The 20,378-nt window shown below is 49.1% G+C and overlaps 1 protein-coding gene across 1 annotated transcript in view; it reads right to left on the bottom strand.

Annotated features, from left to right (window-relative positions):
• Positions 1-20,378, bottom strand: part of srpk3 (SRSF protein kinase 3) — a 96,924-nt gene that overhangs the window by 44,726 nt on the left and 31,820 nt on the right. The window contains exons 5-9 of the mRNA XM_079239035.1: positions 18,676-18,763; positions 18,512-18,599; positions 18,333-18,439; positions 18,034-18,199; positions 17,783-17,808 (exon numbers count right to left, since the gene is read on the bottom strand). Of these exons, the coding sequence (XP_079095161.1) occupies positions 17,783-17,808; positions 18,034-18,199; positions 18,333-18,439; positions 18,512-18,599; positions 18,676-18,763 (475 nt within the window). The remainder of the gene's footprint in view (positions 1-17,782; positions 17,809-18,033; positions 18,200-18,332; positions 18,440-18,511; positions 18,600-18,675; positions 18,764-20,378) is intronic.

Below are 20,378 nucleotides of genomic sequence, written 5' to 3'. Positions count from 1 at the left end.
AGACGAGATGAAGACGGGATGAAGACGGGATGAAGACGAGATGAAGACGGGATGAAGACGAGATGAAGACGGGATGAAGACGAGATGAAGACGGGATGAAGACGAGATGAAGACGGGATGAAGACGGGATGAAGACGAGATGAAGTCGGGATGAAGACGAGATGAAGACGGGATGAAGACGGGATGAAGACGAGATGAAGACGAGATGAAGACGAGATGAAGACGAGATGAAGACGGGATGAAGACGGGATGAAGACGAGATGAAGACGGGATGAAGACGAGATGAAGACGGGATGGAGACGGGATGAAGACGAGATGAAGACGAGATGAAGACGAGATGAAGACGGGATGAAGACGAGATGAAGACGGGATGAAGACGGAATGAAGACGAGATGAAGACGAGATGAAGACGGGATGAAGACGGAATGAAGACGAGATGAAGACGGGATGAAGACGAGATGAAGACGAGATGAAGACGGGATGAAGACGAGATGAAGACGAGATGAAGACGGGATGAAGACGGGATGAAGACGAGATGAAGACGGGATGAAGACGAGATGAAGACGGGATGAAGACGATATGAAGACGAGATGAAGACGGGATGAAGACGAGATGAAGACGAGATGAAGACGAGATGAAGACGGGATGAAGACGGGATGAAGACGAGATGAAGACGGGATGAAGACGAGATGAAGACGGGATGAAAACGACATGAAGACGGGATGAAGACAAGATGAAGATGACACGAAGACGGAATGAAGACGAGACGAAGACGAGATGAAGACGGGATGAAGACGGGATGAAGACGAGATGAAGACGGGATGAAGACGGGATGAAGACGGGATGAAGACGAGATGAAGACGGGATGAAGACGAGATGAAGACGGGATGAAGACGGGATGAAGACGAGATGAAGACGGGATGAAGACGGGATGAAGACGAGATGAAGACGGGATGAAGACGAGATGAAGACGGGATGAAGACGAGATGAAGACGGGATGAAGACGGGATGAAGACGAGATGAAGTCGGGATGAAGACGGGATGAAGACGGGATGAAGACGAGATGAAGACGAGATGAAGACGGGATGAAGACGAGATGAAGACGGGATGAAGACGAGATGAAGACGAGATGAAGACGGGATGAAGACGAGATAAAGACGGGATGAAGACGGGATGAAGACGAGATGAAGACGAGATGAAGACGGGATGAAGACGGGATGAAGACGAGATGAAAGACGGGATGGAGACGGGATGAAGACGAGATGAAGACGAGATGAAGACGAGATGAAGACGGGATGAAGACGGAATGAAGACGAGATGAAGACGGGATGAAGACGAGATGAAGACGAGATGAAGACGGGATGAAGACGAGATGAAGACGAGATGAAGACGGGATGAAGACGGGATGAAGACGAGATGAAGACGGGATGAAGACGAGATGAAGACGGGATGAAGACGATATGAAGACGAGATGAAGACGGGATGAAGACGAGATGAAGACGAGATGAAGACGACATGAAGACGAGATGAAGACGAGATGAAGACGGGATGAAGACGAGATGAAGACGGGATGAAGACGAGATGAAGACGGGATGAAAACGACATGAAGACGGGATGAAGACAAGATGAAGATGACACGAAGACGGAATGAAGACGAGACGAAGACGGGATTCAGACGAGATGAAGACGAGATGAAGACGAGATGAAGACGGGATGAAGACGAAATGAAGACGGGATGAAGACGACACGAAAGACGGGACGAAGACGACACGAAGACGGGACGAAGAAGGGATGAAAACGACATGAAGACGACACGAAAGAGGGGACGAAGACGGGACGAAGACGGGACGAAGAAGGGATGAAGACGACACGAAGACGGGATGAAGACGACATGAAGATGGGACGAAGATGACATGAAGAAGGAATGAAGACGAGATGGAGAAGGGATGAAGACGGGATTCAGACGAGATGAAGACGGGACGAGGACGAGATGAAGACGGGATGAAGACGGGATGAAGACGAGATGAAGACGGGATGAAGACGGAATGAAGACGAGACGAAGACGGGATGAAGACGGGATGAAGATGACAGGAAGACGGAATGAAGACGGAATGAAGACGAGACGAAGACGGGATGAAGACGACATGAAAGACGGGACGAAGACAAGATGAAGATGACACGAAGACGGGATGAAGACGGGATGAAAACGACATGAAGACGACACGAAAGAGGGGACGAAGACGGGACGAAGAAGGGATGAAGACGACACGAAGACGGGATGAAGACGACATGAAGATGGGACGAAGACGGGATGAAGACGGGATGAAGACGACATGAAGACGGGACTAGGACGGGATGAAGACGGAATGAAGACGAGACGAAGACGGGATAAAGACGACATGAAAGACGGGACGAAGACAAGATGAAGATGACACGAAGACGGGATGAAGACGGGATGAAAACGACATGAAGACGACACGAAAGAGGGGACGAAGACGGGACGAAGAAGGGATGAAGACGACACGAAGACGGGATGAAGACGACATGAAGATGGGACGAAGACGGGATGAAGACGGGATGAAGACGACATGAAGACGGGACTAGGACGGGATGAAGACGGGATGAAGACGAGATGAAGACGGGATGAAGACGGGATGAAGACGAGATGAAGACGAGATGAAGACGGGATGAAGAAGGGATGAAGACGGGATGAAGACGAGATGAAGACGGGATGAAGACGGGATGAAGACGGGATGAAGACGAGATGAAGACGGGATGAAGACGGGATGAAGACGAGATGAAGACGGGATGAAGACGAGATGAAGACGAGATGAAGACGGGATGAAGACGAGATGAAGACGGGATGAAAACGACATGAAGACGGGATGAAGACGGGATGAAGACGAGATGAAGACGAGATGAAGACGGGATGAAGAAGGGATGAAGACGGGATGAAGACGAGATGAAGACGGGATGAAGACGGGATGAAGACGGGATGAAGACGAGATGAAGACGGGATGAAGACGGGATGAAGACGAGATGAAGACGGGATGAAGACGAGATGAAGACGGGATGAAAACGACATGAAGACGGGATGAAGACGGGATGAAGACGAGATGAAGACGAGATGAAGACGGGATGAAGACGGGATGAAGACGGGATGAAGACGAGATGAAGACGGGATGAAAACGGGATGAAGACGAGATGAAGACGAGATGAAGACGGGATGAAGACGAGATGAAGACGAGATGAAGACGGGATGAAGACGGGATGAAGACGGGATGAAGACGGGATGAAGACGAGATGAAGACGGGATGAAGACGGGATGAAGACGGGATGAAGACGAGATGAAGACGGGATGAAGACGGGATGAAGACGAGATGAAGACGGGATGAAGACGAGATGAAGACGAGATGAAGACGAGATGAAGACGAGATGAAGACGGGATGAAGACGGGATGAAGACGAGATAAAGACGGGATGAAGACGGGATGAAGACGAGATGAAGACGAGATGAAGACGGGATGAAGACGAGATGAAGACGGGATGAAGACGAGATGAAGACGAGATAAAGACGGGATGAAGACGAGATGAAGACGGGATGAAGACGGGATTCAGACGAGATGAAGACGGGATGAAAACGACATGAAGACGGGATGAAGACGAGATGAAGACGAGATGAAGACGGGATGAAGACGAGATGAAGACGGGATGAAGACGAGATGAAGACGAGATAAAGACGGGATGAAGACGAGATGAAGACGGGATGAAGACGGGATTCAGACGAGATGAAGACGGGATGAAAACGACATGAAGACGGGATGAAGACGAGATGAAGACGGGATGAAGACGAGATGAAGACGGGATGAAGACGAGATGAAGACGAGATGAAGACGGGATGAAGACGAGATGGAGACGAGATGAAGACGGGATGAAGACGGGATGAAGACGAGATGAAGACGAGATGAAGACAGGGATTCAGACGAGATGAAGACGGGATGAAGACGGAATGAAGACGAGACGAAGACGGGATGAAGACGGGATAAAGACGACACGAAAGACGGGACGAAGACAAGATGAAGATGACACGAAGACGGAACGAAGACGGGATGAAAACGACATGAAGACGACACGAAAGAGGGGACGAAGACGGGACGAAGACGGGACGAAGAAGGGATGAAGACGACACGAAGACAGGATGCAGACGACATGAAGATGGGACGAAGATGACATGAAGAAGGAATGAAGACGAGATGGAGAAGGGATGAAGACGGGATTCAGACGAGATGAAGACGGGATTCAGACGAGATGAAGACGGCACTAGGACGAGATGAAGACGAGATGAAGACGGGATGAAGACGAGATGAAGACGAGATGAAGACGGGATGAAGACGAGATGAAGACGGGATGAAGACGGAATGAAGACGGGATGAAGACGGGATGAAGACGACACGAAAGACGGGATGAAGACAAGATGAAGATGACAGGAAGACGGGATGAAGATGACACGAAGACGGGATGAAGACGACACGAAAGACGGGACGAAGACAAGATGAAGATGACACGAAGACGGGATGAAGACGAGACGAAGACGGGATGAAGACGACACGAAAGACGGGACGAAGACGACACGAAGACGGGACGAAGAAGGGATGAAAACGACATGAAGACGACACGAAAGAGGGGACGAAGACGGGACGAAGACGGGACGAAGAAGGGATGAAGACGACACGAAGACGGGATGAAGACGACATGAAGATGGGACGAAGATGACATGAAGAAGGAATGAAGACGAGATGGAGAAGGGATGAAGACGGGATTCAGACGAGATGAAGACGGGACGAGGACGAGATGAAGACGGGATGAAGACGGGATGAAGACGAGATGAAGACGGGATGAAGACGGAATGAAGACGAGACGAAGACGGGATGAAGACGGGATGAAGATGACAGGAAGACGGAATGAAGACGGAATGAAGACGAGACGAAGACGGGATGAAGACGGGATAAAGACGACATGAAAGACGGGACGAAGACAAGATGAAGATGACACGAAGACGGGATGAAGACGGGATGAAAACGACATGAAGACGACACGAAAGAGGGGACGAAGACGGGACGAAGAAGGGATGAAGACGACACGAAGACGGGATGAAGACGACATGAAGATGGGACGAAGACGGGATGAAGACGGGATGAAGACGACATGAAGACGGGACTAGGACGGGATGAAGACGGGATGAAGACGAGATGAAGACGGGATGAAGACGGGATGAAGACGAGATGAAGACGAGATGAAGACGGGATGAAGAAGGGATGAAGACGGGATGAAGACGAGATGAAGACGGGATGAAGACGGGATGAAGACGGGATGAAGACGAGATGAAGACGGGATGAAGACGGGATGAAGACGAGATGAAGACGGGATGAAGACGAGATGAAGACGGGATGAAGACGAGATGAAGACGGGATGAAAACGACATGAAGACGGGATGAAGACGGGATGAAGACGAGATGAAGACGAGATGAAGACGGGATGAAGAAGGGATGAAGACGGGATGAAGACGAGATGAAGACGGGATGAAGACGGGATGAAGACGGGATGAAGACGAGATGAAGACGGGATGAAGACGGGATGAAGACGAGATGAAGACGGGATGAAGACGAGATGAAGACGGGATGAAAACGACATGAAGACGGGATGAAGACGGGATGAAGACGAGATGAAGACGAGATGAAGACGGGATGAAGACGGGATGAAGACGGGATGAAGACGAGATGAAGACGGGATGAAAACGGGATGAAGACGAGATGAAGACGAGATGAAGACGGGATGAAGACGAGATGAAGACGAGATGAAGACGGGATGAAGACGGGATGAAGACGGGATGAAGACGGGATGAAGACGAGATGAAGACGGGATGAAGACGGGATGAAGACGGGATGAAGACGAGATGAAGACGGGATGAAGACGGGATGAAGACGAGATGAAGACGGGATGAAGACGAGATGAAGACGAGATGAAGACGAGATGAAGACGGGATGAAGACGGGATGAAGACGGGATGAAGACGAGATAAAGACGGGATGAAGACGGGATGAAGACGAGATGAAGACGAGATGAAGACGGGATGAAGACGAGATGAAGACGGGATGAAGACGAGATGAAGACGAGATAAAGACGGGATGAAGACGAGATGAAGACGGGATGAAGACGGGATTCAGACGAGATGAAGACGGGATGAAAACGACATGAAGACGGGATGAAGACGAGATGAAGACGAGATGAAGACGGGATGAAGACGAGATGAAGACGGGATGAAGACGAGATGAAGACGAGATAAAGACGGGATGAAGACGAGATGAAGACGGGATGAAGACGGGATTCAGACGAGATGAAGACGGGATGAAAACGACATGAAGACGGGATGAAGACGAGATGAAGACGGGATGAAGACGAGATGAAGACGGGATGAAGACGAGATGAAGACGAGATGAAGACGGGATGAAGACGAGATGGAGACGAGATGAAGACGGGATGAAGACGGGATGAAGACGAGATGAAGACGAGATGAAGACAGGGATGAAGACGAGATGAAGACGAGATGAAGACGGGATGAAGACGAGATGAAGACGAGATGAAGACGGGATGAAGACGAGATGAAGACGGGATGAAGACGAGATGAAGACGGGATGGAAACGGGATGAAGACGAGATGAAGACGAGATGAAGACGGGATGAAGACGGAATGAAGACGAGATGAAGACGAGATGAAGACGGGATGAAGACGGAATGAAGACGAGATGAAGACGGGATGAAGACGAGATGAAGACGAGATGAAGACGGGATGAAGACGAGATGAAGACGGGATGAAGACGGGATGAAGACGGGATGAAGACGAGATGAAGACGGGATTCAGACGAGATGAAGACGAGATGAAGACGAGATGAAGACGGGATGAAGACGAAATGAAGACGGGACTAGGACGAGATGAAGACGAGATGAAGACGGGATGAAGACGAGATGAAGACGAGATGAAGACGGGATGAAGACGGGATTCAGACGAGATGAAGACGGGATGAAAACGACATGAAGACGGGATGAAGACGAGATGAAGACGAGATGAAGACGGGATGAAGACGAGATGAAGACGGGATGAAGACGAGATGAAGACGAGATAAAGACGGGATGAAGACGAGATGAAGACGGGATGAAGACGGGATTCAGACGAGATGAAGACGGGATGAAAACGACATGAAGACGGGATGAAGACGAGATGAAGACGGGATGAAGACGAGATGAAGACGGGATGAAGACGAGATGAAGACGAGATGAAGACGGGATGAAGACGAGATGGAGACGAGATGAAGACGGGATGAAGACGGGATGAAGACGAGATGAAGACGAGATGAAGACAGGGATGAAGACGAGATGAAGACGAGATGAAGACGGGATGAAGACGAGATGAAGACGAGATGAAGACGGGATGAAGACGAGATGAAGACGGGATGAAGACGAGATGAAGACGGGATGGAAACGGGATGAAGACGAGATGAAGACGAGATGAAGACGGGATGAAGACGGAATGAAGACGAGATGAAGACGAGATGAAGACGGGATGAAGACGGAATGAAGACGAGATGAAGACGGGATGAAGACGAGATGAAGACGAGATGAAGACGGGATGAAGACGAGATGAAGACGGGATGAAGACGGGATGAAGACGGGATGAAGACGAGATGAAGACGGGATTCAGACGAGATGAAGACGAGATGAAGACGAGATGAAGACGGGATGAAGACGAAATGAAGACGGGACTAGGACGAGATGAAGACGAGATGAAGACGGGATGAAGACGAGATGAAGACGAGATGAAGACGGGATGAAGACGAGATGAGGACGGGATGAAGACGGGATGAAGACGAGATGAAGACGGGATGAAGACGGGATTCAGACGAGATGAAGACGGGATGAAAACGACATGAAGACGGGATGAAGACGAGATGAAGACGAGATGAAGACGGGATGAAGACGAGATGAAGACGGGATGAAGACGAGATGAAGACGAGATAAAGACGGGATGAAGACGAGATGAAGACGGGATGAAGACGGGATGGAGACGAGATGAAGACGGGATGAAGACGGGATGAAGACGAGATGAAGACGAGATGAAGACCCGGATGAAGACGAGATGAAGACGGGATGAAGACGAGATGAAGACGGGATGAAGACGGGATGAAGACGAGATGAAGACGAGATGAAGACGGGATGAAGACGGGATGAAGACGAGATGAAGACGGGATGAAGACGGGATGAAGACGGGATGAAGACGGGATGAAGACGAGATGAAGACGGGATGAAGACGAGGATGAAGACGGGATGAAGACGGGATGAAGACGAGATGAAGACGGGATGAAGACGGGATGAAGACGAGATGAAGACGGGATGAAGACGGGATGAAGACGGGATGAAGACGGGATGAAGACGAGATGAAGACGGGATGAAGACGGGATGAAGACGGGATGAAGACGAGATGAAGACGGGATGAAGACGGGATGAAGACGAGATGAAGACGGGATGAAGACGGGATGAAGACGGGATTCAGACGAGATGAAGACGGGATTCAGACGAGATGAAGACGGCACTAGGACGAGATGAAGACGAGATGAAGACGGGATGAAGACGAGATGAAGACGGGATGAAGACGGAATGAAGACGGGATGAAGACGGGATGAAGACGACACGAAAGACGGGATGAAGACAAGATGAAGATGACAGGAAGACGGGATGAAGATGACACGAAGACGGGATGAAGACGACACGAAAGACGGGACGAAGACAAGATGAAGATGACACGAAGACGGGATGAAGACGAGACGAAGACGGGATGAAGACGACACGAAAGACGGGACGAAGACGACACGAAGACGGGACGAAGAAGGGATGAAAACGACATGAAGACGACACGAAAGAGGGGACGAAGACGGGACGAAGACGGGACGAAGAAGGGATGAAGACGACACGAAGACGGGATGAAGACGACATGAAGATGGGACGAAGATGACATGAAGAAGGAATGAAGACGAGATGGAGAAGGGATGAAGACGGGATTCAGACGAGATGAAGACGGGACGAGGACGAGATGAAGACGGGATGAAGACGGGATGAAGACGAGATGAAGACGGGATGAAGACGGAATGAAGACGAGACGAAGACGGGATGAAGACGGGATGAAGATGACAGGAAGACGGAATGAAGACGGAATGAAGACGAGACGAAGACGGGATGAAGACGGGATAAAGACGACATGAAAGACGGGACGAAGACAAGATGAAGATGACACGAAGACGGGATGAAGACGGGATGAAAACGACATGAAGACGACACGAAAGAGGGGACGAAGACGGGACGAAGAAGGGATGAAGACGACACGAAGACGGGATGAAGACGACATGAAGATGGGACGAAGACGGGATGAAGACGGGATGAAGACGACATGAAGACGGGACTAGGACGGGATGAAGACGGGATGAAGACGAGATGAAGACGGGATGAAGACGGGATGAAGACGAGATGAAGACGAGATGAAGACGGGATGAAGAAGGGATGAAGACGGGATTAAGACGAGATGAAGACGGGATGAAGACGGGATGAAGACGGGATGAAGACGAGATGAAGACGGGATGAAGACGGGATGAAGACGAGATGAAGACGGGATGAAGACGAGATGAAGACGAGATGAAGACGGGATGAAGACGAGATGAAGACGGGATGAAAACGACATGAAGACGGGATGAAGACGGGATGAAGACGAGATGAAGACGAGATGAAGACGAGATGAAGACGGGATGAAGAAGGGATGAAGACGGGATGAAGACGAGATGAAGACGGGATGAAGACGGGATGAAGACGGGATGAAGACGAGATGAAGACGGGATGAAGACGGGATGAAGACGAGATGAAGACGGGATGAAGACGAGATGAAGACGGGATGAAAACGACATGAAGACGGGATGAAGACGGGATGAAGACGAGATGAAGACGAGATGAAGACGGGATGAAGACGGGATGAAGACGGGATGAAGACGAGATGAAGACGGGATGAAAACGGGATGAAGACGAGATGAAGACGAGATGAAGACGGGATGAAGACGAGATGAAGACGAGATGAAGACGGGATGAAGACGGGATGAAGACGGGATGAAGACGGGATGAAGACGGGATGAAGACGAGATGAAGACGAGATGAAGACGGGATGAAGACGGGATTCAGACGAGATGAAGACGGGACGAGGACGAGATGAAGACGGGATGAAGACGGGATGAAGACGAGATGAAGACGGGATGAAGACGGAATGAAGACGAGACGAAGACGGGATGAAGACGGGATGAAGATGACAGGAAGACGGAATGAAGACGGAATGAAGACGAGACGAAGACGGGATGAAGACGGGATAAAGACGACATGAAAGACGGGACGAAGACAAGATGAAGATGACACGAAGACGGGATGAAGACGGGATGAAAACGACATGAAGACGACACGAAAGAGGGGACGAAGACGGGACGAAGAAGGGATGAAGACGACACGAAGACGGGATGAAGACGACATGAAGATGGGACGAAGACGGGATGAAGACGGGATGAAGACGACATGAAGACGGGACTAGGACGGGATGAAGACGGGATGAAGACGAGATGAAGACGGGATGAAGACGGGATGAAGACGAGATGAAGACGAGATGAAGACGGGATGAAGAAGGGATGAAGACGGGATGAAGACGAGATGAAGACGGGATGAAGACGGGATGAAGACGGGATGAAGACGAGATGAAGACGGGATGAAGACGGGATGAAGACGAGATGAAGACGGGATGAAGACGAGATGAAGACGAGATGAAGACGGGATGAAGACGAGATGAAGACGGGATGAAAACGACATGAAGACGGGATGAAGACGGGATGAAGACGAGATGAAGACGAGATGAAGACGAGATGAAGACGGGATGAAGAAGGGATGAAGACGGGATGAAGACGAGATGAAGACGGGATGAAGACGGGATGAAGACGGGATGAAGACGAGATGAAGACGGGATGAAGACGGGATGAAGACGAGATGAAGACGGGATGAAGACGAGATGAAGACGGGATGAAAACGACATGAAGACGGGATGAAGACGGGATGAAGACGAGATGAAGACGAGATGAAGACGGGATGAAGACGGGATGAAGACGGGATGAAGACGAGATGAAGACGGGATGAAAACGGGATGAAGACGAGATGAAGACGAGATGAAGACGGGATGAAGACGAGATGAAGACGAGATGAAGACGGGATGAAGACGGGATGAAGACGGGATGAAGACGGGATGAAGACGGGATGAAGACGAGATGAAGACGAGATGAAGACGGGATGAAGACGGGATGAAGACGGGATGAAGACGAGATGAAGACGGGATGAAGACGGGATGAAGACGAGATGAAGACGGGATGAAGACGAGATGAAGACGAGATGAAGACGAGATGAAGACGAGATGAAGACGGGATGAAGACGAGATAAAGACGGGATGAAGACGGGATGAAGACGAGATGAAGACGAGATGAAGACGGGATGAAGACGAGATGAAGACGGGATGAAGACGAGATGAAGACGAGATAAAGACGGGATGAAGACGAGATGAAGACGGGATGAAGACGGGATTCAGACGAGATGAAGACGGGATGAAAACGACATGAAGACGAGATGAAGACGGGATGAAGACGGGATGAAGACGGGATGAAGACGGGATGAAGACGAGATGAAGACGGGATGAAGACGAGATGAAGACGAGATGAAGACGGGATGAAGACGAGATGAAGACGGGATGAAGACGAGATGAAGACGAGATAAAGACGGGATGAAGACGAGATGAAGACGGGATGAAGACGAGATGAAGACGAGATAAAGACGGGATGAAGACGGGATGAAGACGAGATGAAGACGGGATGAAGACGAGATGAAGACGAGATGAAGACGGGATGAAGACGAGATGAAGACGGGATGAAGACGAGATGAAGACGAGATAAAGACGGGATGAAGACGAGATGAAGACGGGATGAAGACGGGATTCAGACGAGATGAAGACGGGATGAAAACGACATGAAGACGGGATGAAGACGAGATGAAGACGGGATGAAGACGAGATGAAGACGGGATGAAGACGAGATGAAGACGAGATGAAGACGGGATGAAGACGAGATGGAGACGAGATGAAGACGGGATGAAGACGGGATGAAGACGAGATGAAGACGAGATGAAGACAGGGATGAAGACGAGATGAAGACGAGATGAAGACGGGATGAAGACGAGATGAAGACGAGATGAAGACGGGATGAAGACGAGATGAAGACGGGATGAAGACGAGATGAAGACGGGATGGAAACGGGATGAAGACGAGATGAAGACGAGATGAAGACGAGATGAAGACGGGATGAAGACGGAATGAAGACGGGATGAAGACGAGATGAAGACGGGATGAAGACGGAATGAAGACGAGATGAAGACGGGATGAAGACGAGATGAAGACGAGATGAAGACGGGATGAAGACGAGATGAAGACGGGATGAAGACGAGATGAAGACGGGATTCAGACGAGATGAAGACGGGATTCAGACGAGATGAAGACGAGATGAAGACGAGATGAAGACGGGATGAAGACGAAATGAAGACGGGACTAGGACGAGATGAAGACGAGATGAAGACGGGATGAAGACGAGATGAAGACGAGATGAAGACGGGATGAAGACGAGATGAGGACGGGATGAAGACGGGATGAAGACGGGATGAAGACGGGATGAAGACGGGATGAAGACGGGATGAAGACGAGATGAAGACGAGATGAAGACGGGACTAGGACGAGATGAAGACGAGATGAAGACGGGATGAAGACGAGATGAAGACGGGATAAAGACGAGATGAAGACGAGATGAAGACGGGATGAAGACGAGATGAAGACGGGATGAAGACGAGATGAAGACGGGATGAAGACGAGATAAAGACGGGATGAAGACGAGATGAAGACGAGATGAAGACGGGATGAAGACGAGATGAAGACGGGATGAAGACGAGATGAAGACGGGATGAAGACTGGATGAAGACGGGATGAAGACGAGATGAAGACGAGATGAAGACGGGATGAAGACGAGATGAAGACGGGATGAAGACGAGATGAAGACGAGATGAAGACGGGATGAAGACGGGATGAAGACGAGATGAAGACGGGATGAAGACGAGATGAAGACGAGATGAAGACGGGATGAAGACGAGATGAAGACGGGATGAAGACGGGATGAAGACGAGATGAAGACGGGATGAAGACGGGATGAAGACGAGATGAAGACGGGATGAAGACGGGATGAAGACGAGATGAAGACGAGATGAAGACGGGATGAAGACGGGATGAAGACGGGATGAAGACGAGATGAAGACGGGATGAAGACGAGATGAAGACGGGATGAAGACGAGATGAAGACGAGATGAAGACGAGATGAAGACGGGATAAAGACGAGATGAAGACGAGATGAAGACGAGATGAAGACGGGATGAAGACGAGATGAAGACGGGATGAAGACGAGATGAAGACGAGATGAAGACGGGATGAAGACGAGATGAAGACGAGATGAAGACGAGATGAAGACGAGATGAAGACGGGACTAGGAACGAGATGAAGACGAGATGAAGACGGGATGAAGACGGGATGAAGACGAGATGAAGACGGGATGAAGACGAGATGAAGACGAGATGAAGACGAGATGAAGACGGGATGAAGACGAGATGAAGACGGGATGAAGACGGGATGAAGACGGGATGAAGACGAGATGAAGACGGGATGAAGACGAGATGAAGACGGGATGAAGACGAGACGAAGACGGGATGAAGACGGGATGAAGACGAGACGAAGACGGGATGAAGACGAGATGAAGACGAGATGAAGACGGGATGAAGACGAGATGAAGACGGGATGAAGACGGAATGAAGACGAGATGAAGACGAGATGAAGACGAGATGAAGACGGGACTAGGACGAGATGAAGACGAGATGAAGACGGGATGAAGACGAGATGAAGACGGGATGAAGATGGAATGAAGACGAGACGAAGACGAGATGAAGACGGGATAAAGACGACACGAAGACGGAATGAAGACGAGACGAAGACGGGATGAAGACGGGATAAAGACGACACGAAGACAGGATGAAGACGAGATGAAGACGGGATGAAGACGGAATGAAGACGGGATGAAGACGGGACTAGGACGAGATGAAGACGGGATGAAGACGAGATGAAGACGGGATGAAGACGAGATGAAGACGGGATGAAGACGAGATGAAGACGAGATGAAGACGGAATGAAGACGGGATGAAGACGACACGAAGACAGGATGAAGACGAGATGAAGACGAGATGAAGACGAGATGAAGACGAGATGAAGACGGGATGAAGACGAGATGAAGACGGGACTAGGACGAGATGAAGACGAGATGAAGACGGGACTAGGACGAGATGAAGACGAGATGAAGACGGGATGAAGACGGAATGAAGACAAGACGAAGACGGGATGAAGACGGGATAAAGACGACACGAAGACAGGATGAAGACGAGATGAAGACGAGATGAAGACGAGATGAAGACGGGATGAAGACGAGATGAAGACGGGATGAAGACGGAATGAAGACAAGACGAAGACGGGATGAAGACGGGATAAAGACGACACGAAGACAGGATGAAGACGGGATGAAGACGAGATGAAGACGGGATGAAGACGGGATGAAGACGAGATGAAGACGGGACTAGGACGAGATGAAGACGAGATGAACACGGGATGAAGACGAGATGAAGACGGGATGAAGACGAGATGAAGACGAGATGAAGACGACACGAAGACAGGATGAAGACGAGATGAAGACGAGATGAAGACGAGATGAAGACGGGATGAAGACGAGATGAAGACGGGATGAAGACGAGATGAAGACGGGATGAAGACGAGATGAAGACGAGATGAAGACGGCATGAAGACGAGATGAAGACGGGATGAAGACGGAATGAAGACAAGACGAAGACGGGATGAAGACGGGATGAAGACGACACGAAGACAGGATGAAGACGAGATGAAGACGAGATGAAGACGGGATGAAGACGAGATGAAGACGGGATGAAGACGGAATGAAGACAAGACGAAGACGGGATGAAGACGGGATGAAGACGACACGAAGACAGGATGAAGACGAGATGAAGACGAGATGAAGACGGGATGAAGACGGAATGAAGACAAGACGAAGACGGGATGAAGACGGGATAAAGACGACACGAAGACAGGATGAAGACAGGATGAAGACGGGATGAAGACGAGATGAAGACGGGATGAAGACGGGATGAAGACGAGATGAAGACGGGATGAAGACGGGATGAAGACGGGATGAAGACGAGATGAAGACGGGATGAAGACGGGATGAAGACGAGATGAAGACGGGATGAAGACGAGATGAAGACGAGATGAAGACGGGATGAAGACGAGATGAAGACGGGATGAAGACGAGATGAAGACGAGATGAAGACGGGATGAAGACGAGATGAAGACGGGATGAAGACGGGATGAAGACGAGATGAAGACGGGATGAAGACGGGATGAAGACGAGATGAAGACGAGATGAAGACGGGATGAAGACGGGATGAAGACGGGATGAAGACGAGATGAAGACGGGATGAAGACGGGATGAAGACGAGATGAAGACGGGATGAAGACGGGATGAAGACGGGATGAAGACGAGGATGAAGACGAGATCAAGACGGGATGAAGACGGGATGAAGACGAGATGAAGACGGGATGAAGACGGGATGAAGACGAGATGAAGACGGGATGAAGACGGGATGAAGACGAGATGAAGACGAGATGAAGACGAGATGAAGACGGGATGAAGACGGGATGAAGACGAGATGAAGACGAGATGAAGACGGGATGAAGACGGGATGAAGACGAGATGAAGACGGGATGAAGACGGGATGAAGACGGGATGAAGACGGGATGAAGACGAGATGAAGACGGGATGAAGACGAGGATGAAGACGGGATGAAGACGGGATGAAGACGAGATGAAGACGGGATGAAGACGGGATGAAGACGAGATGAAGACGGGATGAAGACGGGATGAAGACGGGATGAAGACGGGATGAAGACGAGATGAAGACGGGATGAAGACGAGATGAAGACGGGATGAAGACGGGATGAAGACGAGATGAAGACGGGATGAAGACGGGATGAAGACGGGATGAAGACGAGATGAAGACGGGATGAAGACGGGATGAAGACGGGATGAAGACGAGATGAAGACGGGATGAAGACGGGATGAAGACGGGATGAAGACGGGATGAAGACGAGATGAAGACGGGATGAAGACGGGATGAAGACGAGATGAAGACGGGATGAAGACGAGATGAAGACGGGATGAAGACGGGATGAAGACGGGATGAAGACGGGATGAAGACGAGATGAAGACGGGATGAAGACGAGATGAAGACGGGATGAAGACGGGATGAAGACGAGATGAAGACGGGATGAAGACGGGATGAAGACGGGATGAAGACGAGATGAAGACGGGATGAAGACGGGATGAAGACGGGATGAAGACGGGATGAAGACGAGATGAAGACGGGATGAAGACGGGATGAAGACGGGATGAAGACGGGATGAAGACGGGATGAAGACGAGATGAAGACGGGATGAAGACGGGATGAAGACGAGATGAAGACGGGATGAAGACGAGATGAAGACGGGATGAAGACGGGATGAAGACGGGATGAAGACGGGATGAAGACGAGATGAAGACGGGATGAAGACGGGATGAAGACGGGATGAAGACGAGATGAAGACGGGATGAAGACGGGATGAAGACGGGATGAAGACGAGATGAAGACGGGACGAAAATGCAAATCCCCTCAGACATATGGAAGGCCAGCAGCGGGAGGAACTTCATAGTTCTGTCAAAGTTTTTATAAACTTTCGAGTCTGGGTTTGTTTTTTACAAGCTTTTTGTCCGTTTCTCACGGGACCATTTTACACACTTAGAAAAGTCCGTTTGTATGAAACATCTCCTTAATCAACTCTTTCCTTTGATCTATTCTATTCTATTCTCTCGCCCTTTAGCAGACTGCAGCAGGCGGTGATTAGCCCGTTGGACGCGCCCCCCCCGTCAGCTTCCCGACAATCGTCCCTTTGCGGGCTTACAAGATGATGATGACATCACACCAGCAGACGTAATGCATCTTATACTGTGCTAAGTCGTGTCAGAGCTGAATGATTCTTTCTAAGGACTCTGCAGGTCGGACAGAGTTAAGCAGGTCGTTCCACCATCCTGGACCAGCAGAGAAAAAGAGTCTGCTGGTGGTTTAGTCCCACGTTGTCATGGTAACACTAGGCGTCTTCCACTGGTAGAATGTAACTGTGGAGCGGGACTGTTGCTCTGGATGAAGGAGTGAAGGTAGACAGGAGACATTTGACTTATTGTTTTGTAAACCAGAAGTAGAGCTCTGAATCTGATGCTCTGCAACTGGATGCTTGGTAGCCGTCAGGCTGGATGTGAAGACTGAGAGGTCCTGCTGGGACTCTGACAAGTCAGGGACGACTTCTTCAAAAATTCAAATTCCATCAACTTTAATAACAGACATCAGCTTGAGATTAAAAATGACATCTCAGTATCACACCTGATGCTCAGTAACCAATCAGAACACAGCATGCATCACTCCGGGACACTTACCTGTGCGTCCCTGGGTGCCATGCTAACTACAGACAGGAAGGAAACACCAGAAGGAACAGAAGACAGACACGAGACAGACAGGAGAAACAGAGCAGTTAGAAACAGAAGCTCAGGAAGCAGACAGTGGTCCGAATGTTACCATGGCAACTGCCTGGAGAAACCACAGCTCCTAGTTATTCATGGCGATTTGTCCTGGTCCGTTCAATAAGAACTAACATCTCATTCCAACCAATCACATGTCACCTGCTCACCTGATGATCCAGAAGGGGGCGGAGCTCCAGTCTTCTGCCAGACAGTAGCCTCAGCTGCCAGTCTTCTGACATAAACCTCGTCAACGACCAATAAGATGTTCTCTGGCTTAATGTCGGTGTGGATGATCTTACACTTGGTGTGAAGGTAGTCTAGTCCCTGCAGGACCTGCAAAGACGAGTCACCACACTGGATGAGTCAGGATTTCCATCATGGTCAACAAGTCAGAGTTCAGAACAGCTGACGAGTCCATCGAAGTCCATCAAGTTTTGTATGTCTCCTACAGTTAGGTGTGTCTCACCTGTCTCACAATGGTCTTGACGCAGACTAGAGGAAGTCCCAAATAGTTTGACTTGATGATCCATTTTAACAGCTGATGACCCAAAACTTCCAGAACCATGCAGACATCTAGGAGAAGCTGAGGAAAAGCGCAGGAACCGAAACAGAAATGAAACCTCTCACGGCTAATGTAAAGGATACGTATTCCACTAGCTCCAGATATCTTGAAGTCGTCAATGAGTTGGACGATTGTCTCCCTGTATGCGTCGGATGGGTCACTGTCCCTTACCTGGCAAGACAGACAGGTAACCTGGTCAAAATCTACACAAACTGGTTCTGACAGTGATGCAGAAACTAAGACTCACACATCGGAGAAGTTTGATTTCATCCAGAGCAGTTTCGGTGTAATGTGGAGCACTTTTCACCACCTTTAATGCCACAAAACGCTTCTTCCTGAAGCGCAAACACATTTCAGACAAATAGGACAAATTTCCATCGGAATCCTAACGTAGAAAACATGTATACCGGGACATCTTCTAACCTAGAACACATGTAAACCGGGACATCTTCTAACGTAGAAAACATGTAAACCGGGACATCTTCTAACGTAGAAAACATGTATACCGGGACATCTTCTAACCTAGAACACATGTAAACCGGGACATCTTCTAACGTAGAAAACATGTAAACCGGGACATCTTCTAACGTAGAAAACATGTATACCGGGACATCTTCTAACCTAGAACACATGTAAACCGGGACATCTTCTAACGTAGAACACATGTAAACCGGGACATCTTCTAACCTAGAACACATGTAAACCGGGACATCTTCTAACGTAGAAAACATGTAAACCGGGACATCTTCTAACGTAGAAAACATGTATACCGGGACATCTTCTAACCTAGAACACATGTAAACCGGGACATCTTCTAACGTAGAAAACATGTATACCGGGACATCTTCTAACGTAGAAAACATGTATACCGGGACATCTTCTAACGTAGAACACATGTAAACCGGGACATCTTCTAACGTAGAACACATGTAAACCGGGACATCTTCTAACGTAGAAAACATGTATACCGGGACATCTTCGAACGTAGAACACATGTAAACCGGGACATCTTCTAACGTAGAACACATGTAAACCGGGACATCTTCTAACGTAGAAAACATGTAAACCGGGACATCTTCTAACGTAGAACACATGTAAACCGGGACATCTTCTAACGTAGAACACATGTAAACCAGGACATCTTCTAACGTGGAAAACATGTAAACCGGGACATCTTCTAACGTAGAACACATGTAAACCGGGACATCTTCTAACGTAGAAAACATGTATACCGGGACATCTTCTGACGTAGAACACATGTAAACGGGGACATCTTCTAACGTTGAAAACATGTATACCGGGACATCTTCTAACGTAGAAATTATGTAAACCGGGACATCTTCTAACGTAGAAAACATGTAATCCGGGACATTTTCTAACGTAGAACACATGTAAACCGGGACATCTTCTAACGCAGAAAACATGTAAACCGGGACATCTTCTAACGTAGAACACATGTAAACCGGGATATCTTCTAACGTAGAAAACATGTATACCGGGACATCTTCTAACGTAGAAAACATGTATACCGGGACATCTTCTAACGTAGAACACATGTAAACCGGGACATCTTCTAACGTAGAACACATGTAAACCGGGACATCTTCTAACGTAGAACACATGTAAACCGGGACATCTTCTAACGTAGAAAACATGTATACCGGGACATCTTCGAACGTAGAACACATGTATACCGGGACATCTTCTAACCTAGAACACATGTAAACCGGGATATCTTCTAACGTAGAAAACATGTATACCGGGACATCTTCTAACGTAGAAAACATGTATACCGGGACATCTTCTAACGTAGAACACATGTAAACCGGGACATCTTCTAACGTAGAACACATGTAAACCGGGACATCTTCTAACGTAGAAAACATGTATACCGGGACATCTTCGAACGTAGAACACATGTAAACCGGGACATCTTCTAACGTAGAACAC

The sequence above is a fragment of the Telmatherina bonti genome (assembly GCF_933228915.1).
Source record: "Telmatherina bonti genome assembly, chromosome: 4".
In the NCBI taxonomy this organism is placed as follows: Eukaryota; Metazoa; Chordata; class Actinopteri; order Atheriniformes; family Telmatherinidae; genus Telmatherina; species Telmatherina bonti.
The sequence above is the reverse complement of the archived record's forward strand: the minus strand, read 5'-3'. Positions and strand labels throughout refer to the sequence as shown.